Source organism: Prionailurus viverrinus, chromosome E2 (genome assembly GCF_022837055.1).
Source record: "Prionailurus viverrinus isolate Anna chromosome E2, UM_Priviv_1.0, whole genome shotgun sequence".
NCBI lineage: Eukaryota > Metazoa > Chordata > Mammalia > Carnivora > Felidae > Prionailurus > Prionailurus viverrinus.
This window is the reverse complement of record NC_062575.1, coordinates 19,855,263-19,881,223: the sequence shown is the minus strand read 5'-3', so window position 1 is coordinate 19,881,223 and position 25,961 is coordinate 19,855,263. Positions and strand designations below refer to the sequence as shown.

The 25,961-nt window shown below is 37.2% G+C and overlaps 2 protein-coding genes across 8 annotated transcripts in view; both read left to right on the top strand.

The window, feature by feature from the left end:
• PLEKHG4 (pleckstrin homology and RhoGEF domain containing G4) overlaps positions 1-16,592 on the top strand; it is a 61,154-nt gene extending 44,562 nt beyond the window's left edge. For 6 of the 7 annotated variants that reach the window (XR_007147297.1, XR_007147294.1, XR_007147295.1 and 3 more), the window contains 3 exons: positions 9,281-9,408; positions 13,155-13,251; positions 16,559-16,592. Coding sequence is in view for 1 of the 7 variants with exons in the window: in XM_047835029.1 (XP_047690985.1) it covers positions 9,281-9,376 (96 nt within the window). In the remaining 6 variants the exon portion in view is untranslated. Of the gene's footprint in view, positions 1-9,280; positions 9,409-12,166; positions 12,259-13,154; positions 13,252-16,558 lie in introns of those variants that run through there. The other variant, XM_047835029.1, reaches the window with a different exon arrangement.
• LRRC36 (leucine rich repeat containing 36) overlaps positions 12,999-25,961 on the top strand; it is a 36,124-nt gene continuing 23,161 nt past the window's right edge. Inside the window, exons 1-2 of the mRNA XM_047835116.1 lie at positions 12,999-13,251; positions 16,559-16,647. Of these exons, the coding sequence (XP_047691072.1) occupies positions 13,127-13,251; positions 16,559-16,647 (214 nt within the window). The 5' untranslated portion in view covers positions 12,999-13,126. The remainder of the gene's footprint in view (positions 13,252-16,558; positions 16,648-25,961) is intronic.

Sequence of the window (25,961 nt, the reverse complement as noted above, 5' to 3'; positions counted from 1 at the left end):
TTTTCTGTACTGTTGGAATTTTCTGGCTACTCTTTCTTTTTAATGTCCAAAGGGATAATCTTGTGGTGCAGTTACAGATTGTGTTGTATGTTTGTTTTTTGGTATATTTCTCTGTCCTAAAAAAATTCCCATAAATGTTTAAGTTATCCTTTGTCATGCAGAAAGTTTCCATCTTAAGGTAATCAAGCTTATTTTTCCTTATGGTTTGTGATTTTTGTGTCTTATTTATGAAGTTTTTCCCTACACTGATGAATAATTTTTTTTCTAAAAATTCTGCAGCTTTGCTCTTCACATTAAGTCTAATCTACCTGGAATTTATTTTTATATATGAGGTGTGACTTGGTATAATTGTATTTTTTTAATACTGATAGCCAGTTTCTCTGGAACCTATTTATAGTATCTCTGCTGTATTCCAAGTTCCTTTGTAAACATGGGTCTATTTCTAGGCTCTCTGCTCTGTTCCACTGTTCTGTTTGTCTATTTCTACACCAATATCACCCTTTTGTAACTATCATGGCTTAGCAGTAGGTTTTGATTACACTTTACTTTCTTCTTTTCTCCTTCAAAGTCATGTAGGTTATTCTTGGTCCTTTATTCTCATTTAGAATTTTAGAATCAGCTTGTCAGTTTTCATGAAAACATTTTAAGCAGGGGTGTGTCCTGATCTAATACTTATTTTTAAAATATGACTCTCACCCATTAGAAGCCTGTTACAGTCGTCCAGATAAGAGATAATGAATAGCTTGGACTGGGAGGATGACAGTGGAGATAAAAAGAAATGGACAGAGTCAAGGTGTATTTTGTGGGTAGACCGGACAGGATTTACAAAAAAAAATTGAATATGGAACACAAGGAAAGGGAAGATTCAAAAGTAACACTTAGCCTTGGCTTAAGTTATTGCTACATGGATGATGGTGCTATTTAGAGAGATCTCTCTAGAGAGCAAAGACTATGGGAAAGATTGGTTTGGGGAAGGGGAATCAAGAGTGCTGTTTTAAACATGTTAAGCTTAAAATACCAACTAGACATTCAAATGTGAGAATTTTAGTAGGCAATTGGATATACAAGTCTGGATCTCAGAGGAGAGAAGTCGGGGTTAGAGATGTAAATTTGGGGAGACATTAGCAAATAAATAAGTGGTATTTAAAGCAAGGGGACTGGATGAACTCACCTAACTAGAGAATATGGATGGAGAACAGAAGAAGGTTTAAGACTCATTTTGGGGCATTTCAGTGTTTAGAGGTTGAATAGAGAGGGAAGAACATGGTGTCTTGGAATTTAAGAAATGATAGTACACCAAGGAAGTGATAGCTGTGCCAAATGCTATTGACAAGCTAAGAAAGCAGAGAAGCATCTGTTAGATTTGGCAACATGGAATTCATTGGTCACTTTAAGGGGGTTTCTGGAGAATGGGGAGGAAGGCCAGCCTGGGTTGGTATGAACAGGGAATGATAGGGGTGCCTAAGTGGCTCAGTCAGTTGAGCATCCAATTCTTGATTTAGGTTCAGGTTATGATCTGATCGAGCCCTGAGTTCATGGGATCGAGCCCTGAGTAGGGCTCTTCGCTGCTTGGGATTCTTTCTCTCCCTCTCTCTCTCTGCCCCTCCCCCTTTGTTTTCTTTGTCTCTCTCAAAATAAATAAGCTTTAAAAAAAAAAGGGAATGATATGTGAGGGAGAAGAGAGAGTGAAGGTAAGAACCTTTCCTGAGAAATTTGGTTATAAAAGCGGACACAAAAGTAGAATATTAGTTGAGGGATATGATGTGGGATCAAGAACAAGTTTTTTATTTTTATTTTTATTTTTTATTTTTATTTTTTAAATTTATTTTTTTCAACGTTTATTTATTTTTGGGACAGAGAGAGACAGAGCATGAACGGGGGAGGGGCAGAGAGAGAGGGAGACACAGAATCGGAAACAGGCTCCAGGCTCTGAGCCATCAGCCCAGAGCCTGACGTGGGGCTCGAACTCACGGACCGCGAGATCGTGACCTGGCTGAAGTCAGACGCTTAACCGACTGCGCCACCCAGGCGCCCCAAGAACAAGTTTTTTATTTTTTTTATTTTTTATTTTTATTTTTTTTTCAACATTTTTATTTATTTTTGGGACAGAGAGAGACAGAGCATGAACAGGGGAGGGGCAGAGAGAGAGGGAGACACAGAATCAGAAACAGGCTCCAGGCTCTGAGCCATCAGCCCAGAGCCTGACGCGGGGCTCGAACTCACGGACCGCGAGATCGTGACCTGGCTGAAGTCGGACGCTTAACCGACTGCGCCACCCAGGCGCCCCAAGAACAAGTTTTTTAAAGGCACAATATACTAGAACATATTTGTATGCTGCTAATAATTATTTGGTAAAGAGAGAAAATATATAATTATATACTTTTTTGGCTTTAAAAAATAATTCCATTAATTTATTATATAGGTAATATATTGTTTTAAGTTTATTCATTTTTGAGAGAGAGAGAGATGGGTAGGGGCAGAGAGAGAGAGAGAGAGAGAGAGAGAGAGAGAGAGAAAGAATCCCAAGAGAAAGAATCTGACGGTGCAGAGCCTGACTAGGGTTGTGATCCCACAAACCATGAGATCATGACCTGAGCCAAAATCAAGAGTTGGATGCTTAACTGACTGGGCCACACAGGCACCCCACCTCACTCCTATTTCTGCCCACCCCTAAGTCTGTCTTCTACGTGGATGATGAACAGACTGAACTTCTAAGACATAGACATGATTAAGAGCTCCTTTCTTTCTTTTTACTATTATCTTTTTCAGAATGTCCTGTAGTTGTAGTCATTTATATGTAATTTCTGACAACCAGTAATCTTTAAAAAAATTTTTTTGAAAAATTTTATTTATTTTTTTAAGCTTATTTATTATTTGAGAAACAGATCATGTGTGTTAGTGGGGGAGGGGCAGAGAGAGAGAGACAGAGACAGACAGAATTCCACTACCAATGTGGAGCCCAACGTGGGGCTCAAACCCACAAACCATGGGACCATAACCTGAGCCAAAATCAAAAGTCGGACACTCAACCAACTGATTAAAAGTCTTTTAATTGAGATAATTGACATATACCATTATAAACTAGTCACCTTTTTCAGAATGTTATATAGTTGGAATCATACAAGTAACCTTTTCAGACTGGCTTCTTTCACTTAGCAATATGTATTTAAGGTACTTTCATGTATTTACATGGCTCAATGGATAGCTCATTTCTTTTTATTGCTGAATAATATTCCACTGTGTGGAGGTACCATAGTTTGTTTATCCATTTACTTAATGAAGGACTTCTTGGTCACTTCTAAGTTTGGGCAGTTATAAATAAAGCTACTATAAACTTTCAGGTTTATGGATTTAAGCCTCTATGTATAGGTGCTATAAATATAGAGGGGTCTGTGTGGACGTAAACTTTCAAGTCACTTGAGCAAGTATCAAGGCACATGATTGCTAGATCATTGGGTAAGCTGTGTTTTGCTTTATCAGACACTGCCAAGCTGTCTTCCAAAGTGGCTACACCTTTGCATTCCACCAGCAATGAATGAGAGTTCCTGTTAACGCATACTATGGTCTGAATATTTGTGTGCCCCCTCTCCATTTGTATGTGGAAATCCTAATGCCTAATGTGATGATATTAAGAGGTGGGGCCTTTCAGAGGTAATTGGGCCATGAGGGCACAGCCTTTATAAAAGAAATTAATGACCTTATAAAAGAGGCCAGAGACAAAGCTCCCTTTCCCCCTTCCACCATGTGAGGATACATGGCTAAGTAGGTAGTCTGCAACCTGGAAAAAGGCTTTCACAGAACCCAACCATGCTGACACCCTGATCTTGGACTTTTAGACTCTAGAACTGTGAGAAATAAATGTTTGTTGTTTATAAGCCACTCTGTGGTATTTTGTTATAGCAGCCCAAACAGACAAAGACATCCCACATCCTCACCAACATTTGGCTGTCAGTGTTTTGGATTTGGGCCATTCTAATAAGTATATGGTTGTATCTCACTTTTAATTTGAAATTTCCTAATGACTTATAATGTTGAGTATATTTTTATATGTTTGTTTGCCAGCTGAATATCTTCTCTGGTGAGGTTTCCAACTGTTTTGCCTATTTTTTAATTGAGTTTTTTGTTTCTTAATGATGAGTTTTAAGAGTTCTTTGTATATTTTGGATATCAATTTTTTCTCGATATGTGCTTTAGATATATTTTCTCCCAATCTGTATCTTGTCTTTTCATTATCTTAACAGTGTGTCAGTGTCTTTTGAAGAGCACAGGTTTTAAATTTTAATGAAGTCCCACGTTTCTCTTTCATGGGTCATGCTTTTAGTGTTGCATTTAAAAACTTATTGCCAAACCCAAGCTCACCTAGATTTTCTTTTGTGTTATCTTTTAGAAGTTTTATAGTTTTGTGTTTTACATTTAGGTCCATTTTGAGTTAATTATTGTGAAAGTGTCTAGATTCTTCTTGCTCCCCCTCTTCTTCCACCTCCTCCTCCTCCTCCATCTGTAGATGTCCAGTTACACTAGTGTTCTAGCACCATTTGTTGAAAGAATATCCTTTTTCCACTGAATTGGCTTTACTCCTTTGTCAAAGATCAGTTGACTGTATATGTGTAGGTCTATTTCTAGACTCTGTTCTGTCCAGTCTATTTGTCTTTTTTGCTTTCTTCCAACTCCACACTATCTTGATTATTATAGCTCTACAGTAAGATTCGAAGTCAGATAGTACCAGTCTTCTGACTGTTTTCCTCCCTCATTGTTGTATTGAGTGTTCTGAGTCTTGCTTTTATACATAAATCTTAGAATCAGTTTGTTTATATTTTCAAAATAACTTGCTGGAATATTATTCCTTTTTATGACTAATATTCCCTTGTATGGATACACACACACACACACATACACACACACATATGCACACCCCATGTTTTGTTTATCCATTCATCCATTAATAGACATTTGGGTTGTTTCCATCTTTTGGCTATTGTGAATAAAGCTGTTTTGAATATGGGTGTATACATACCTGTTAGAGTTCTTGCTTTCAGTTCTTTTGGATATATACCCAGAAATAGAATTGTTTTAGTGTTTTGGGTTTTTTTTGCTCTAATCTTCATTTTTGAAATGACCTTTTATTATTGTTTGAATTCTATCTTTATTTTCAAATTTTCCTTTTCTTTCCAATAATTGTTCTGAATTTTTCTATTTCTAATTTACATTTTTCAGCAGTTTTTAAAATTTTTGGTTTCAGAATTCCTTTACACTCTTAAAAATATGAATTTCAAAGGGCTTTTGTTAATGTGGACTATATCTACTTATATTTACTATATTTAAAATTGAAACTGAGAAAAAATTTAAATATCTATTTATTAATTCCTTAAAAGATAACCATAACATATCCATTACATTAACACTACATTATATTAACATAAATAATGTTTTTGAAAAATAACTATTTTCCAAAAAAAAATAGAGTGGCATTCTTTTATATTCCTACAAATACCTTTAATGTCTTAAAAAAATTTTTTTCTATGTTTATTTATTTTTGAGAGCAAGAGAGAAAGAGCATGAACAGGGTAGAGGCAGAGAGAGAGAGAGAGACACATGTCCAAAGCAGGCTCCAGGCTGTGAACTGTCAGCACAGAGCCCGATGCGGCTCTCAGACTGTGAGACCATGACCTGTGCTGAAGTCAGTCGCTTAACCAGCTGAGCCACCCAGGCGCCCCATTATCTTTAATGTCTTTTTTTCTTTTTAAATTTTTTTAAAATTTACATCCAAATTAGTTAGCATATAGTGAAACAATGATTTCAGGAGTAGATTCCTTAATGCCCTTTACCCATTTAGCCCATCCCCCCACCCACAACCCCTCCAGCAACCCTCAGTTTGTTCTCCATATTTATGAGTCTCTTCTGTTTTGTCCCCCTCCCTGTTTTTGTATTATTTTTGTTTCCCTTCCCTTATGTTCATCTGTTTTGTCTCTTAAAGTCTTCATATGAGTGAAGTCATATGATTTTTGTCTTTCTCTGACTAATTTCACTTAGCATAGTATCTTTAATGTCTTAATTGAAGACGTCTAGATTCTCATATCTCCTTCTTTATTAAATCTGTTATGATATGTTGTTTTGGTTGAAATATGTGTACACATTTTATTATTTTATTTATTTATTTTTTAGAGACTTTTTTTTTAATGTTTATTATTTTTGAGAGAGCCAGAGACAGAATGCGAGTGGGTTGGGGCAGAGAGAGAGGGAGACACAGAATCTGAAACAGGCTCCAGGCTCTGAGCTGTCAGCACAGAGCCCAACGCAGGGCTCGAACTCAACAAGCTGCAAGATCATGTCCTGAGCCGAATTCGGATGCTCAACCGACTGAGCCACCCAGGCCCCCCCCTTTTTTTTTGAAATATATGTACATATTTTAAGATTTTATTTTTAAGTAATCTCTATACCCAGTGGGGGCTTGAACTCACAACTCTGAGATCAAGAGTTGCATGCTCCACTGACTGAACCAGCCAGGCATCCCTAGTTGAAATATATTTTTTTTTAATGATGCATCACACAGATAAGCAGTTGGAAAAGGGAAGAGTATTTTATAGCCTTTTCAAGAGATTGTGGATATTCTTCTTTTATATGACATGAAAACTGGACAAATGGTAGTTTCTTAAAGTTTAGTTGTATGTAGAGTCTAAAACCATTGTCAGCGTACTTTGTACTCTTGCATTAAAATTCATCGGTAACATCTTGCATTTAACTGGATCTTTTACCCATGCGTGATTTTGTGACATCATGCATTGGTCATTTGAAAGATATTAACTCAATGAATTATGTAGATCTTCCCAATGCTGACAAATTTCATTCTGTGTAACATTTAAAAATCACGTTTGTTAATGTCATCAATCTCATTAGAAAGATCTTTCAGTGTTGGGAAGCTGTCAAGTTCATAGTGGCAGATACAAATTTTCCAAAATTCCCATTTCTGCTTGAAAACTCAAATGTTATAATTGACAATTACTGTCACTTGTTTTTCTGAAGTAACAACCTCACTTTGTTTTCAAGAAAATGTCTGCCAAATAGTCAAGTCTGAATAACCATCATATATCAAGTTTTTATTTTTTTCAAATAAAAATGGTATTCCATAAAAAAGTAGCTAGTTAAGCTGGCATCTCAAAAATCACACAAATGTTTTCTCTCAGGGCATCCACCATACTTCAGTATGCAGCAGAAGTACTTCATGCATATTTCTAATTTAATCAGACAAATAAAAAGGACATGTACTCAAGATTCAAAAATTAATAAAGTTAACCATTTTTACTGCTTTTTAAAGGACATTCTTAAATGAAACTGACTATTTTAAAAAGCCATGGTAAAGAACACAGTGACTGTGAGTGAAGTTTGATGCCACTGCCTTGAGTCATCCTAAGGCCCCAGTACTGTTTCCTTTTGCACCATGAATGAAACAGTGGAAAAGCTAATTAATATTTTAATATTATTATGCAAATAATTAAAAAAATACTTTTGATTTTGTGGACCCCTGTGTATGTGTCAGGGAACTTGAGGGATCCACACTGTGAGGTTTGCTACATTTTGTTTTGGTATCTTTTAACTTGTTTCAAAATATTAAGTTACAGTTTTCATTTGTGTTGTAGCTTTCTGGAGTGTTTTCATTCTTTAAGGATGTTATTCTTTTTTTTCTTTTATTAACCTCATATAAAATTTGACTGTAATCTTTTTCTGTGGCTCTTTTAAGTGTAGTAAGTTTTCCTATACTTTTAGATAGTAAGGGTGGGCCAGAATAGCCTTTCCAGTTTCAGGGTTTTGGAGCTCCCTCTTCTGTTTTGTTCACAAAGTACTAAAAAATGGAGCTTTATGCTTCCTGTTATCTGCCATCTTTTCTTCTCTCCCAACTTGTATCTGGACCTTCTCTTTCCTTTGAACCTGTTGTCTCTGTCCCATTCAATGTGGATTCTACTCCCACTCTACTTCTCTTTCTCCCTGATGTGGGTCTTGTCTTGAAAGGGATCTTCACTTTATTACTTTTCAGAGTTTATATGGTCCAGACTGTTCTAACACCTTAAAACCTTATTTCAGTGCAGTCCTCTGGCACCTATCTACAAATTGGATCTTGCAATACCTCCTTCCGGCTTTGATTGGTATTGTATTTGGCCCACCACACTTGCCAGTGAGTTCCTATTGACAGTTTTGAGATTCTCCTCTTTTCAGTGCTGTTAGAAGTCTAGTTGACTTTCTTCCATACATATAAATATATTATATAAATATATATGTATATACTTTAAAACAGTTACACACATAAATGTCCCTCACTTAATGTCTTGGAGATCTTCCATATGATCATCTACAAATTGACCTCATTCTTTTTAATGACTGCATAACAATAATTAACACATATATAACAATGGTCATGTATCAGGTACTATTCTAAATTTTGTATATATATTCATTTAATTATTACTGTTCACACCTTATTAGTTAAGTACTATTATTATCCCCATTTTGCAGATAAGGAAACTGAAGTACAGAGAGATGAAGTGACTTGTACAAGGCCACAGATCTAGTACTTTGTTTATTGTATCAGTGTACTGTTATTTAGGACATTAAATTCTACGCTTTTTAAAAAAATTTTTAATGTTTATTTATTTTTGAGAGAGAGAGGGACAGAGTGCAAGCCCGGGAGAGGCAGAGAGAGGGAGACACAGAATCCAAAGCAGACTCCAGGCTCTGAGCTGTCAGCACAGAGCCAGACATGGGGCTTGAACTCATGAGCTGTGAGATCATGACCTGAGCCAAAGTCAGACACTTAACTGACTGAGCCACCCAGGGGCCCCTAAGTTCTACTCTTCTGCTGATAAATCCTGTGATAGTTTCCTTTTTCTTCTTTCTTTCTTTTTTTAAAAACTATTCTAAAACCTCTCTGGAATTGATACCTATGTGTATAAATTATATATCCTAGTGAAAATTTTTGAGTATTATTTATAGGGCTAAATTCTAGCAGTAGGATTACTGAATTTTTTTTTAAATTTTGTTTTGAGAACTTTGGGAGACTTTTATTACATCCTTCAGGGTGAATAGAGAAACACAGGGGTTCTGTAAAACCAAGGTTTGATATCAATATATTAGGTGATAATGCTGCTTTTAAAAGGAAGATGATCTTCTTAGAAGCTTTGAATGTAGGGCCTTTTACAAATGGGATATGGGAGGAAGCAAGGCCTATTTTCACTGACTGTTGTTTATATAAGCAGAGATCATAATATATCTACTGATGATCTCTTTTCAGAACTGGTGGAGTCTCTTTCATTGCAGGGATCTTATGCTGGAAAAATTCATTCCATTGGTGATGCCTTCAGAAATTTTAAAAACCTCCGATCCTTAGATTTATCAAGAAATTTGATCACTAGCCTGAAGGTAAGTTCTATATTCTATGACTAGTCAGTTCAGCCCTATCTATCTATCTATCTATCTATCTATCTATCTATCTATCTACCTACCTATTACTGTTTGTTTTGATGGGAAGAAATAAGAGATAGGTAATACCAGCCTGGGGAATATAGCATCTTCCTTTTAAATGTTTCCAAACTAAATTTTATTATTTACTGTAAAATTCATTTGACTCTATTCTATATTTGAATTTTTTAGAATAAAATATTGCAGAAAATTTCTTTTGTACTTAGGGAAAATTATATTAAATGATCACAGCCTAAGGCAATAGTACAAATTTTTTATGTGTGTAAAAAAATTACAAGAAGGACTTGTGAAAATACAGATTCTTAGTTCTTACTCTGAGAGAGATTCTGAGTTAGTGGGTCTGGGGTGGGCTCAGGATATACCCGGGGATTCTGATGATGTTGGTACATGGAGTACACATGGAGAAACACTGGTCTGTATTGTTACTGGATTGTTACTGGTTGTTAGTAAATAATTTTTTCACAGAGGAAGAGGAAATGGTGGTATTGAAAACAAAGAAAAATGTCTGGATCAGGGGATGGTAGAAGAGAGAGCAGGACAGGAAAGTAGGGTGAGAGCAAGCTTGAGCAGAGTGTGTGAGGATTAGCAAATACACTAAGAGCTCTACAAACATCAGTGTGCACACACAGAAATGGAAGTTCTGTTTTCTTAGTGGTAGACCCCCAGATGGTGTTTCTTCCACATGTTCCCATTTTACCCAGTTTTGTGCTGGTCTTGATTAAGCCCTTCTTTTCGAGACTCAAGGTGAAGGACTCAACGGATGCTATTCAGGATTAGTTAATGATCTCCTGGATTATTCCACCCATTTTGTGCTTTTTAGGGGATACTTGTTCAACAATACAAGCCAGACCCAATCTCAAGGTCTAAATGAAGGGTCCTAAAAGAGGAAGTCCAAGCAGGATTTCCAACTAGGATTCTAAAAATAGAAACTGCAAGTTAAACTAGGTCTTTAGACTATTTGGTAGCAGCCATTTGTATTTGGCCCATCAGTTTCAGAAAACATTAATTCAAGAGTTGTTTAAGTCTCCTCTTTTCACATGTATGCATGTTAATTTTCAAGCTAAAAAATTGAGTGAACATTGCCATTATTTGTTTTTATACACACTTTCTTTCCGCTTCTGTAACTTGGACAAAAAGCTATTGCGAAGATTAATCAAATTAGCATGTGTACACTGCTTGGCATATAGGAAGCCCTTGGTAAATGTTTTCTACATTCTTTTCATCTATGACTTATCTGCATATATTTATCTCTAGCAGTTCTGAATGGTTTTGCTTAATTTTCTCAGGGGGTAAATGTTTTGTGGTTATTTCTAGTGTAACTTTGGGGAATACATGAATTCATGCAAACAGGAAAAGTGAGAGGAGGATAGAAGACATTTCCTTGCCATTTACACATTTAAATAGAATCCTAATGGTGTATCGCCTGGAAAGTGTGGCCAAAGTCACTGACAACTATTCCTAACCAGTGACCCTTTTACAATGTAGAAGTTAGTGGAATTGAAAAAAGCCAGAAATAAATGTATCAAAGTATAAACAGTGTTTTATTCAGAAATGCTTTGAGTTTTCTAAATTTTTTTGCAACAAAAAATGGTAATTTTAAATGAGAGGAGGATAAAAAACATATTTTATAAATACATGATGGAAAATAATTTTACCATTCTGAAATAGCTCTTAATGACAGAGTTCCTTCCAATAGTAAGGATTTTTACTACTAAAAGTATATGATTGTACATATATATATACATGTTTTGGATTACTGTCCTGAAATTTAGTGTTGGGCTAAAGCAGCTAACTAGCCAAATATATGAAAATTAAACAATTGTTTTCAATAGTAGATTTCAGCAAAGGAGGAAAATGTGACTTTTCTTCTCCAGTATCCCAGAGAAATGGAAGGGTAGGGTAATTCTGAAAGGAGAAACAAGGACAAGAAAGGTTCCAGACTGTTCCAGGAGGGAAGACTTAGAGATAGCATTGTTTTGTTTTCCATATAATCCATTGACCCTAAACATGAGGCATTGAGATATAAGAACACAACAACACACACACACATTTAATTTTTTTTATTATGCCCTTCTCCTCCGGTGCTGTCTCTTTTGCCTATTTCCTTTCCTCCTGAAAATTGAGGTGCTTCTGGGGTCAGGTGAATGGACGTGACAAAGGTGAGAGAAGGGCAAAAGTGACTCAGCCTAACTACCACTGGAAGGGAGAATTATCAGGGAGCAACAGAAGTAGAGAATTGACTGCAGATATTTCTATGTCAGACTTTGTAAGGAGGAAATGTATGATATCTATGAATTATTTAATATAGAGAACATCTAGTGCCCATGGGATACTTTGTTCTTATTCTCAGACATCTTACTTTTTTTCATAATGTTTATTTATTTTTGAAAGAGAGACAGAGCATGAGCAGGGGAGGGGCAGAGAGAGAGGGAGACACAGAACAGGCTCCAGGCTCTGAGCTGTGAGCACAGAGGCTGACGTGGGGCTCAAACTCACGAGCTGTGAGATCACGACCTCAGATGCTTAACCAACTGAGCCACCCAAGGGACTCCTCGGGCATCTTAAATGGGAGTTTCAACCCTGCCTTTCTCATGGGTGACCCAGGTAACATGTTTAAGGATCGAAGTAATAGATATATTTCCATCTGTTCCTAGTCCTTACCAATGTGCAGTTTCATAATGTGGTCTTTTCCTTGCAGGGCATCCAGTATTTATGTTCACTCCAAGACCTGAATTTATATTATAACAACATTCCTTCATTAGTGGAGGTGTCCCGCCTACAGTCTTTACCCTTCCTCAAAGAACTAGATTTGAGACTCAATCCTGTTGTCAGGAAAGATACAGATTATAGGCTCTTTGCTGTGTACACGCTACAAACTCTGGAGAAACTGGGTGAGACCCTCCTCCCCTGTTCCTTGTCCCTGAATTTACATTAAACCAGCTGCCTCCTAACTTTTTGGGTGTTGGCCCAGAGTGTGCACTGGCAGGATATATTTGTTTATTAGTCAATATTTATGTAACTCTTTTGTGTTGGCAGGATGTATGGCAAGTCCTTTTTTTATTGAATGACAATCTATGATTTTTATCAGTTACTTCCAGCTTTAGTTTTCTTCAGTTGATGGTTTCACCACCACTTCCTCTCCAACAAAGAGTTTCCAGTTGAGATTTATTTTTCCAGGTGCCCCAAATTTGCAACTATATTAGCAATAGAAAATGAATACGACTCTCTGGGGCTTAGTTGGTAAGGAATAATAATTATTCTTTCAAATGAGGTAGTCCACATTTCTTTATAATTTTATTGTTGAAATTGAAATATACATTTCTTAATGATACAAACTTGGATTTCACATGCCCCTAGGAAAGTTATTATAGGGAAACTAAATAACGTCTGTCAGAAACAGTGTAACTTTTGACATTAATATTAGGTCTTTTGGATTGTTTGCTGCAGTAAACTACTCTCCTGCAGGGGTAATTACACCTATGTGGCAGTTGTTGCTATGGCATCCCTGTGGTCTCCCTGAGTTACTACTTGCTCCAGTGACAACATAATAGCAGTATTTTGTGACCTGTCTCTAACAAAAGAATATGAGACTGATCTTTAGTTTTTACTCTGTGAATATGTTTTTCTGACTTACTGCTGTTTACTCCAAAAAAGAAACATGCTCAGACCACGCTTTTTGCCTCCAGATGACCGAGCAGTGCGAGCAAGTGAGAGAAAAGCTGCCAAGCTGCATTTTAGTCAGTTGGGCAACAGTGAAAATTTTCTTTTAGAGGTGGAAAAAAGGTAAGACAATCCTTTACAAAAAAAGTTTTAGTTTGGTTCTGGACATAGCAGTGAATTACTGCTTAATGTCTTCACTTTCCAGTAGAAATCTCCACAAGTTTTAAGAATCCTCAGATCAGGAATAAAAGTATCTATTCAATATATTGAGATTTATCTAGGACGAGAATCTGGCCCTCAGGGGGAGCATTTCTGCTTTGTTGAACCATTGCGTCTGCTTTGGATATGATTGTTGAAAATTCTCTAGAGCTGCTGCTGTTCAAAGCTTATAGATAGGGATACCATGAAATGACTTATAAATGCTTACCAAATCTTTCTTGGAGTTATAAATCAGTACATGGTCTTTTCCTATTGAATTAGAAGGTTTACATTACCACAGAGATAAATTTGTTAGAAGGTAAGGGAACCATTTTTCTATAAAACTTTTCTACAAAAGTTTGTAAAAAACTTTTTCTACAAAAGTAAACAGACCTTGAAGCTCTACAGTATTGGAAAGGTAGGTTTTTCTACTTCTTGTTACTAAAATCTGAACAAAATAAGATACCATATCTTCTACAAAACCCATGCTCTTTATCTTAAAAAGGTAGCTTTATTTTTGAAAAACAGAAATCCATTACAATTTACATAATACAGAAAAATACAGTGAAAAAAGTAAAAATCACCCCATAGTCTGCTACCAAGAGTTAACCTCTTGTAATGTTTGGTATACATCCTTATAGACATCTGTGTACCTACCTATAGACACATGTACATGTGTCTATTAGTATTGTTTTCTGATGATAAAAGTAGTGCATGCTTGTTATTGAGAACCTGGAAAGTATAGAAAAACCATAAGAGGGGTACCTGGGTGGCTCAGTTGGTTAAGTGTCCAACTTTGGCTCAGGTAATGATACCACAGTTTGTGGGTTTGAGCCCGACATTGGGCTCTGCATTGGTGGTGCGGAGCCTGCTTGGGATTTCTCTCTCTTCCTCTCTCTGCACCTCCTTTACTTGTGCTCACTCTCTCTCTCAAAATAAATAAATAAGCATTTAAAAACCACAAGAAATAGACAAGCAACTCATAATTTCACTACCCAGAAATAAACACTAATTATATTATGGTAAATATCCTCTTAATGTTAGGTATGTGTATGTGTGTGTGTGTGCTTATCTCCAATGTTACATGTTATATAATGGATATCTAAATACATATTAATAATAAAAATAATACATATATAATATTTATTTTATAGTAATTTGCTTCCTATATGTACCATTTTTAGTTTGTTAAGATATCATGAACATATCTCCACAGCATTAAATATTGTTCCCAAAATGAGTTTTTCTTTATTTGTTTATTACCTTTCCCCACCATGAGAACTAGGACTTGGCTTGTCTTATTTATTGCAGTATCCCTAGTGCTTAGAATAGCCTGGCACATATAAGGTATTAAGAAACAATTTGTTGAATAGTGAATGAATGAAGTCAGTGTCTGTTGGTCTTGGATCCTTCTCTTTGCCTATCTCTGCTCTTATCCCTTATAAGTTTTTTTTCTTTTCTCTTTTAAGTTTATTTATTTTGAGAGAGAGAGAGAGAGAGTGAGAGCACAAGTGGGGGAGGGGCAGAGAGAGAGGGAGAGAGAATCCCAAGCAGGCTCCATGCTGTCAGTGCAGAGCCCAATATGGGGCTCAAACTCAAGAACCACGAGATCATGACCTGAGCCGAAACCAAGAGTTGGACGCTTAAACACGATTGAGCCAGCTAGGCACCCCTAACCCCTTATATGTTTATAACATAGCCCTCAGAGGGCATTTTTAGTTCCCTATATATTTTTTTAGTTCTCTATTGTTTTAAGTTAATTATTTTGAGATTTTTACATAGAGTAAAATTTATCCTGCTGTAGAAAGAAATGGAATGTTTCTAAAAAGTTATTTGTATATATATATATATATATTGTGACCTAATTCTTATTTTAATTCATTGGGGGTACCCTGTTTACTGTAGAAATACAGAGATGAATTAATGTGTAACTGAATACATTTTCTAGTAAGGCAGATAGTTAGCACTATCATATTTCTGTTTAGTTATCACATAGTGATTGCAAAACCAGAGGTAAAATGGTACTCAAGTGCCCAGTCCTAACATTAATATCTTAGCTCTCCAACCTTGGGTAAATATTTTTTTTAAGTTTGTTTGTTTGTTTGTTTGTTTGTTTATAACCAAGTTAGTTAACATGTAGAGTAATAATGATTTCAGGAATAGAGTTTAGTGATTCATCACTTACATACAACACCCAGTGCTCATCCCAACAAGTGCTCTCTCCTTAATGCCCATTGCCCATTTAGCCCATCCCCTCACCCAACACTCTGCCAACAACCCTCAATTTGTTCTCTGGATTTAAGAGTCTCTTACGGTTTGTCTCCCTCTCTGTTTTTATCTTATTTTTGCTTCCCTTCCCCTATGTTCATCTGTTTTGTTTGGGTAAAGATTTTTCTTTAAGTCTTTCTGAGTCCCAGTTCCTCCAACCTATAAAATGGAGATAATAGATAATAGGGGAGCTTTTATGATTAAATAAAATGGTGGGTGTAAAGTGCCTAGCTCATAGTCTAGCCTGTCTGTACTTCCCAATCTGTACTTACTGTAGTTATATTTTACTATACTACTTCAATCAAATGTAAAACTTGCCTTTCTTGTCTGTTTTTGTTTTTTTAAACTAATGGCTGTGGTTGTCCACACTGTAATTCTTGGCAGCAGAATCTTCCTTTCTGTGTCCTATGAGTTTTTTAATTCAAAAGAAAATATTCCCTTAATCATTCAGACCTAAGTTTGTGTCAAGAAAATGGTGTCTGAATGTTCTGGCTTTCATTCTTTAAATGCTGAACTATAGTGTCCTCCTCTCTCACTATTTCCAGTAAAAATATTATGACCTTAAAAGTAGGGTTTAACTGGGGGTGCCTGGGTGGCTCAGTCAGTTAAGTGTCTGACTTTGGCTCAGGTCATGATCTTGCGGTTCATGAGTTCGAGCCCTGTGTCGGGCTCTGGGCTGACAGCTTAGAGCCTGGAGCCTGCTTCAGATTCTGTGTCTCCCTTTCCCTCTACCCCTTGCCCACTCACATTCTGTCTGTCTCTCAAAAATAAACACTAAGAATTTTTTTAAAAATAGGTTTTAACTGAAACACTTTGTGAAATTAATATTTTCTAGATCGTTTGGGGAAAAAATCTGATCACCATGAATAAATGTTTTCTAAATAGCATTTAGTGGTGATCTCAGAAACCTTCTTTTGAGTTTTCTTTTAAATTGGGGTTTTAAATAAATTATTCTATGTGGCAGCTCTAGGGAGAAGACAATGAAAAACTGCATGACAGATGAGAGTTCTTCATCAAAAGTCAATGCTGATATTGATAACAGAGTTGAAACTGGTAAGTTTTGTCTCCGATCACAGAATGCTTAAGACAAGTTATTTCAGTTTTTATGGGCAGTCTTGGGTAGGATGAGGACAAAATAGTTGAGAAATAACAGATTTGCAGTAAGCACAAGATTCACTGACTGTGCTTTTCCTCCCTTCTCTCACTGCCAGAAGGAGCCCTATTTATTGAGCAGGCATAAACCAGAACCTATTAAGTACAAGCTATAGTCAGAATTCAATTTCATTTATATCAGTTTACATTCAGTACATTCTGAAAGTTGCATTGCCAGCCCCCATGACTCCTGAGCATTGCTTACGGTGATTGATTCATTAGCCAGAGACTGGTGACTCGTCTGCATCAATGTAGCTTAAAACCTGGACCTTCTGTGCTTCTCCACCTTGAACCTTTGCAACTGCAGAATCTCTTGTGTTTGTGTTATATTCCTGGTGAGTGTTGCCTGTAAGCACTATTGGTAGTGCAATATAATTTAAGTGGTTATACTACATTAATGGTTGTGGCACAGGCTAGGAGAAAGCTTTCCACAAGAGAATACATGCAGTGGACCTTTATGGATTAACCTAGCACTCATTAGATGACCTTTTACTTGAGAAAATTTTATTTTGTAGAGGTCTCTGTCCCCTTAAGGATATACCAAATTATTTACAACCTCTAAAAATTAATCCCTAAAATCCCAGCAATAACGGTAATAGATGGAGTATGTAGTTTAGACATTAAGAATTTCCAGTTTATAACATACTGTATTTTGTTTTCCTTACTGCTTATCTATCCTAGCTGACATTTAGTGACAAGTAATTTTAACATAATTTCATGGTAAAATAAGCCATAGTGAAGTGTGATTTTTATTTTTCTTTCTCGGAAGCCTCAGTGCACACATGCCATGGAGCATGGATTGCTTTATTTCATTTTATTATTTAATTTTTTTAATGTTTTTTTATTTTTTGAGAGAAAGATGCAGTGCAAGTGGGGGAGGGGCAGAGAGCGAAGCAGACACAGAATTCAAAGCAGGCTCCAGGTTTTGAGCTGTCAGCACAGAGCTGGACATGGGGCTCGAACTCATGAACTGTGAGATCATGACCTGAGCCAAAGTCGAATGTTTAACCTACTGAGGTACCCAGGCTCTCCCTTTATTTCATTTTAAATAGCATTTTTTTATATTTAAAGTTTGATGAAATTCTATTGTAATAATTGTGGAAAATACTGAAAAGCATGAAGAACAGCATTGTAATCATTTATTAGCCTGTCCTCTAGAGAGAATCCCAATGAATAATTTGGTATACAACCTTCCTGTCTTTTTTCTAGGTAAAAACATTATATATCAATTTCCAGAATGACAAAGATACACTGAAGTGTAATTTGACTGTCTCTTTGTATTAGCTGAATTAAACTTCATTTATGTTATATTACATCATTAGCACACATAAAAATTCACTCCATGAATTAAAATGTTTTAAAGTGCACAGTCTCCCCTGAGAAAAAACTGCTCTGCTAGATACAGGGCCCATTTCTAAAGGTTCTTGGAAGCTCCAGCTGTTGCCTGGATTTTTTTTTTTTAATATAAAATTTATGTTGCTACTTTGAAACGTTAAACAGCTTTGCTTTCCACTGAAAATCATGTTTGTGCTAGACCCCTGGGGATTATTGCCTGTAAGCACTGTTGGTAATTCAATATGACTAAAGTGGTTATGCCATGCTAATCGTTGTGCCACAAGCTAGGAGAAAACTTTCTGGAGGACAGTTTCCACTAGCTCAGTTCCAAACAGTGCTTTCCCACCAATCATTTAGAATGGGCAGCAAAACTATTGTCTTAGATCTTCATCCTATTCTCCTAACCACATGATCTTTGACTCTTTCGAAGGTTCCTCTCTCTTTTCCCATAGCCCCAAAATAAACATACCTAGCCTATGTCTTTAGACCTCTTCTTTCTTTCTTTTTTACATTTATTTATTTTTGAGAGACAGAGCACAAGACGGGAAGGGGCAGAGAGAGAATGAGACACAGAATCCAAAGCAGGCTCCGAGCTGTCAGCACAGAGCTCGATGCAGGGCTCCAACTCACCAACTGTGAGATCATGACCTGGGCCGAAGTCAGACGCTAAACCAGCTGAGCCACCCAGGTGCCCCTAGGCTCTCTTCTTTCTTTATTTGCCCTTATTGATCTATTTGTAAAACTTGCTTTATTCCCTCCCTCTAGATGACTCTTAAATATATTGATCTCAGGTCACCTGGCTGGCTCAGTCAGTAGAATGTGTGGCTCTTGATCTTGGGGTTTTAAGTTTGGGCCTCATGTTGGGTGTAGAGATTACTTAAAAATAAAATCTTAATATAGATAGATAGATAGATCTAACTTTGTATATACTTAGAATCTCCACTAGAAAACTTTCCAGTCCTTCAACCAAACATGTTAAAAAACCAAATGAACCCCTTTCCTCCAGCCCTAAACAGTAGCTAGGGTTTCCTCAGTGTTACCACCACTTTCCTAGTACTCGGGCTTAGAACCATACTGAGATTTGATGCTGCTCCTTTCCTAAAGACCAGCTGAACATTTATACTCTATAGTATGATCCACAGTTGATGAGCCTTCCTTTTCCTTTCCTAATGGTCTCTTAATAGGCATGCGTAATAGCTATCATTTATTGAGTGTAAACTCTGGGCCAGGCTCTGTGCATTATCTCATGTAATCCTCACAACATCCTTGAAGGTGGTTATAATTATCCTTATTTTACAGTTGAGGAAACTGAGACCCAAAAAGGTAAAATAACTTGTTCTAGTCGTACAGCAAGTGGCAGAGCTGGAATGCAAACTCTGGTCCATCTGTCATCAAAGTCTTCTTAAGCATTACACCATGCTACCTCCTGGTCTCTTCCTTTAGTTCATTTTGTGCTTTCCTGTCAGATTAATTTTCATAAAACTCAGCTGTGATAATTATACTTGCCTGCTCAAAAATTTACATGGCTCCTCTCACCTACTAAATTAAGACTCCTTAATTTGACATACAAGATTCCCTTAAACTATGACCACAGTTTATATCTTCAGCCTAACCTGAAACCTGTCTCCTGTTTCTGAACTACAGTTTCCAATTCTGCAATCACATCAAACCACTGTCTCCTCCTCGGATAGTTATTCTTTTCTTCTATTCTATTCTTCTGCCCCTGAACTAATTCTGTCTTGGTATGCTTTAATCAAAATCCTACCCTTTTTTAAGTGACCCAACTCAAAGTCCATTGTCTTTAGTGAAGTGTTTTTGATTCTTCAACCAAAAAAATTTCCGTGTTTTTGTAAATCCACATAATGCATATATATATCCTGGTATATGTACTCTGGAAATATAAAATGCAACCACTCCCTGAATCACTTGCAGCATCATTAGGAACATGAGACAAACACGAAAGACCTAAATAACATAATCCCAGGTGATGCATATGAAAACATCAAGTGAATGGTAGAGATCAGTGTTCCTCAAACTCAGCGCTAAGGACTCAGTCCAGGGATACACTCAGAGGTCCACAGGCAGTGTGAGATCCCTTACTTTTGCATTCTTGTTTGATGCAAAAAGCTGACTTTATTCACTGTGTATTCTCAGTGTATTCACTGTGTATTCTCCCCTGCCTCCACACACACACAGCCTCCACCACTACCAACATCCTGAACCAGAGTGGTACTTTTGTTACAATTGCTGAGCCTATATTAACGTGTCATTATCACCCAAAGCCCATGGTTTACAATAGGGTTCATTCTTGGTGTTGTACATCTTACAGGTTTGACAAATATATAGTGATATGTAGCCACCATTTTAGTATCCTACAGCATAGTTTCACCGCCCTAATCTCTGTTTACCTAGGCATCCCTTCTTCCCCTCAAACCTCTGGCAACCATTGATCTTTTTACTATCTCCATAGTTTTTGGTTTTTTCCCAATTATTTTTATTGTGGCAAAATACATATAACATAAAATTTACCATCTTAACCATTTTTAAGTGTACAGTTCAGTGGTATTAAATACATTCATAATGCTGTGCAACCATTACCACCATCATCTCCGGAACTCTTTTCATCTTGTAAAACTGAAACTATATCTATTAAATGATAATTCTGTATTTCCCCTTCTCTGCAGTCCCTGGCAACCACCATTCTATTTTCTCTATGATTTTAACTGCTTTAAGTACCTCATATAAGTGGAATCATACAGTATTTGTCTTTTTGTGACTGGCTAATTTTGCTTAGCATAATGTCCTTAGGCTCATCCATGTTATAGCATATGTCAGAATTTCCTTCCTTTTAAGAGTGAATAACATTCCACTGTTTGTATATATCACATTTTGCTTATCCATTCATCTGTTGATGGTCACTTGGATTGCTTCCATGTTTTAGCTATTGTGAATAATGCTGTTATGAACATGGGTACACAAATACCTCTTCAAGACCCTGCTTTCACTTCTTTGAGGATAGGCCCATAATTACTGCCTCATATGGTAATTTTATTTTATTTATTTTTTATTTATTTTTTAACATTTACTTATTTTGGGGACAGAGAGAGACAGAGCATGAATGGGGGAGGGGCAGAGAGAGAGGGAGACACAGAATCAGAAGCAGGCTCCAGGCTCTGAGCCATCAGCCCAGAGCCCGATGCGGGGCTCGAACTCACGGACCGCGAGATCGTGACCTGAGCTGAAGTCGGACGCTTAACCGACTGAGCCACCCAGGTGCCCCTATTTTTAATTTTTTCAGAAACTGCGATACCATTGTCCATATCATCTGTACCATTTTACGTTCCCACCATACAGTTGGACCAGCAATTCCAATTTTTCCACGTGCTTACCAACACGTGTTATTTTCTGTTTTTTGTTTGTTTGTTTGTTTAATAGTAGCCATGCTAGTGAGTATGAGGTAGTATCTGGTGGTTTTAATTTGAATTTCCCTAATGATTAGTGATGTTGGGAATCTTTTTTTTGGGGGGGGGGCACAAGTGAGCGAGGGGCAGAGAGAGAGAAACGGGGCCGACCCAAAGCAGAGCTCATGCTCACCCAAAGCAGGGCTCAAGCTCACCCAATGTGAGACTCGAACTCACAAACTGTGAGATCATGACCTGAGCTGAAGTCAGATGCTTAACGACTGAGCCACCCAGGTGCTCTGTTGAGCATCTTTCACACGCTTATTGACCATTTGTATATCTTCTTTTGGCAAAATATCTATTCAAGTCCAATGCCCACTTTTATTTATTTTTAATTTATTTTTAATATTTATTTTTGAGAGAGAAAGAGACAGAGGGTGAATGGGAGGGGTGGGGCTACAGAGAGAGGGAAACACAGAAACTGAAGCAGGCTCCAGGCTCTGAGCTGTCAGCACAGAGCCAGATGCGGGGTTCAAACCCATGAACAGCAAGATCATGACCTGGGCCAAAGTGAGATACTCAACCAACTGAGCCACCCAGTTGTCCCTAATGCCCACTTTTAAAGTTGTTTTTGTTGTTGTTGAGTTTTAAGAGTTCTCTCTATATTCTGGATATGAATCCCTTATCATATATATGATTTGCAAATATTTTCTCCTATTCAGTGAATTTCCTTTTTACCCTGTGGATATTGTTTTTAGATGCACAACATTTAAAATTTTCATGAAGTTCAATTTGTCTGTTTTTTTCTTTTGTTGCTTTGCCTTTGGTGTCTCATCCAAAAAAATAATTGCCAAATCCAATGTCATGAAGCACTTGTCCTGTTTTCTTCTAAGAGTTTTATAGTTTTAGGTCTTACGTTTAGGTCTGATCCATTCTCAGTCAATTTTTATATGTGATCTTAGGTAAGAGTCCAACTTCATTCTTTTGCATGAGGGGTGGGACATGAGTAGTTGCTATTGCTTCTGCTAAGAACTGAACTTGACTGAAGTTAACTTCGATGTCTTCCCCTGGAAACTGAAAGCCTTCAATAGACTCCAGAATTCCAAAATAGTTACATCAGACAGATTCTGCCAATGTAATTGTTGCGCTTGCAGAAGACAGATGCAGAGTGTTGTTTACTCTGCTATCTTCCCTGTCTCCATAGTTTTGCCTTTTCCAGAACGGCATATAGTTGGAATCATTAAGTATGTAGCCTTTTCAGATTGGCTTCTTAGTATTATCAACTTAAGATTCCTTTATGTCTTTTCATGGCTTGATAGCTCCTTTCTTTCTAGTGCTGAATAATATTATGTTGTCTGGATATACCACAGTTTATCCATTCACCTACTGAAAGACATCTTGGTTGCTTCTAAGGTTTGGCAATTTTGAAAAAAGCTGTTATAAACATCCATGTGCAGTCTTTGTGTGGACATAAGTTTTCAATTCTTTTGATTAAATACCAAGTGTTTAGTTTGCAAGAAACTGCCAAACTGTCACCCATACAATCTGCTTTTTAAACTATCTTTTTATATACTGAGCTTCTTAAATTGAAGTTTCTCAAACTGGATTCATATTCTCAGAGTTTATGAGAACATTGAATTTGAGAAACACTGATGTGGATGGACACATGCTATAGAAGCTCAGACTGCTAGGAGCAGAGGTGAAAAGGTTTTGTAACAGATGTGGAAACAAAGTCATAAGCCCTTAAAGGCTGGTGAACCCTGGGATAGCCTAAGAAGAGGAGGAAGGCATCGTGGTTGGTGGGATTTGTGTGAACAGCTGTGTGAAAGTGGTAATGAGTATAGCAGGTCATAGAGACAATTGAATGACCATGTAGTTTGAGTAGAAAGTTTATGTTGGTTAAAAAGGTCAATTATTGAAGAACAATGAATGCCTTACTAAAGATAATATGTGTGCATATAGCACACATACTCTGTGAATTGAAAGGGGCCCTGCTCACTCTTTTAGCCATTTCCTTTTACCTGTAAGTAGAATTACATCTAAAACATACTGATCTAATGGGTATCTTATTTTGAAACAGCAAAGGGGCGCCTGGCTGCCTCAGTTGGTAGAGCATGTTATTCTTGGTCTTCTGGTTGTGAGTTCAAGCCCCATGTTGGGTACAGAGATTACTTAAAGTAAAGTAAAATCTTAAGGAAAATAGAATAGCAAAGAAAAATTCACCACAATCATCCTTGTACAAGAATGAAAGCAGCATTATCTATAATAGCCCAAAAGTCTGTCAGCTGATGAATGGATAAACAAAATATTGTATATGCATATAAGGCATATTATTCAGCTATAAAAAAGAATAAAGTACTGATACATGTACAGTATGTATCTTGAAAAAAATCATGCTAAGTGATAGGAGCCAGACACAAAAGGCCAAATACTATGTTATTTCATTTATATGAAATGTCCAGAATAGGAAAATCCATAGAGACATAAAGTATATTGATGGTTGCCAAAGGCTGGGAAGGAGAAGAGAATTAAAAGTGATAGCTAACTGGGTTTCTTTTTGGATAATGAAATTAGATAGTGTTGTGGTTGACAACTTTGTGAATATACTAAAAACCACTGAATTGTATACTGTAAAGGGTTAATTATATGGCGTGTGAACGAAGTTAAAACAAAGATTCTCCTCTCCCCCAAAAAACTGATTCTAGGGGTGTCTGGGTGGCTCAGTTGAGTGTCCAATTTCAGCTCAGGTCATGGTCTCACGGTTGGTGCGTTCAAGCCCCACATTGACCTCTCTGCTGTCAGCACAGAGCTTGCTTCAGATCCTCTGTCTCCCTCTCTCTCTGCCCTTCCCCTGCTCGTGCTCTCTCTCTTTGTCTCTCTCAAAAATAAACATTAAAAAAAGTGATTCTATAACACTTGTTAATTGATTAGTATGTGAGATGGGTGAGAGTCAAAGAATTAGTTTCTATCTTGAGAGATTGGTTGAGTAGTAATCCCAATAGAGATGCAGTTTGGAGTGGAGGGCGGGGGAGCATCCATAAAAGTAGGCTTAGAAGTGAAGATAATGAGTTTGGTTTAGAAAATATCAACTTCTTATTTGTCTGGGAGGGAGGCACTCCTTGAACAAAGTTCAAGAACCTTAGGTCTGGACATCAGAGATCAGAATGGAGATTTAGATTTAGGGTCATCCAGATTTAAGTGATAAAGGGAAGGTCTGGTAGCATTCAGCAAAGAGTTTGGACATTGGGAAATTTGCTTAAACAAAGAGGTGCGTTGAAAGAAAAAGAACCTGTGAATCTGAAAAAGAATATAAGTACAGTAGAAGGAAACAGGATGGAGCAGGGTCTTGGACACCTGGGAAGTGTAAGTGTTGTTCCATAGGATAAGAGTAAGAGGAGGCCTGAACCCAAAGTCACAGCTTACTAACCATTCTCATTATCTACTAAGAATCAGGTTAAGATCAGTAATTTTTGCTTTCCTTTTTTTTTTCTGTGTTACTACTGCAGTAGGAGCCAAGGAGCACAAAATTTTAAGAGCTTATAAGTAATTCTGTCAAATACAATGGTAGAAGAGCATTTCATACTGAAGTAATAGGCAATTTCAATCCCATAAGGCAACTCAGAAGTAGGAAGTTTTTGGGGCACCTGGGTGGCTCAGTCGGTTAAGCGTCATACTCTTGGTTTCAGCTTGGGTCATGATCTCATGCCATGTGGGTTCGAGCCCCACACTGGACTCCATGCTGACAGTATGGAGCCTGCTTAGGATTCTCTCTCTCCCTGTCTCTCTGCCCCTGTCCCTCTCTCACTGCCCCTCTCCCTCTCGTTCTCTCTGTCTCTCTCTCAAAAATAAATTTTAAAAAATAAACTTAAAAAAAAAAAAAAAGAAGTAGGAAGCATTTTAGAGCCCCAAATGAACTAAGGGGCCTGGATTTTCAAAAAGCTGACTTTATTCACTGTGTATTCTCAGTTGCCCTGGTTTACAGCAGCTTTCTGTTGCCAGAGCCTACAAATAAAAAACTAGCAAAAGAACACATTGTTTGACTAAGGCTCAAGTTTTTGAAACTATCCTAATGCTTACATAATCCTGCTAGGGGGAAACACCTCCCTAAACAAGAAACTCTTATTTTCATTCAGGTTCCCCCCAGAAGACTCCAGATCCCAGAATTCTACAATTAATAAGTATTGATCAAGAGTGTGCAAAAACTTCTGTACAAGTCTTCCAATCTAATAAAAATCCTAACTGGCTCTCTTTTTTTTTTTTTAATGTTTATTCATTTTGAGAGAGAGAGAGAGAGAGGCAGAGAGAGAAGGAGACACAGAATACGAAGCAGGCTCCAGGGTCCGAGCTGTCAGCACAGAGCCTGACGCGGGGCTCGAACTCATAAGCCATGAGATCATGACCTGAGCCGAAGTGCGACACTTAACCAACTGAGCCACCCAGGCGCCCCCCAACTGGCTCTTTTTGATAACAGTTTCTAGG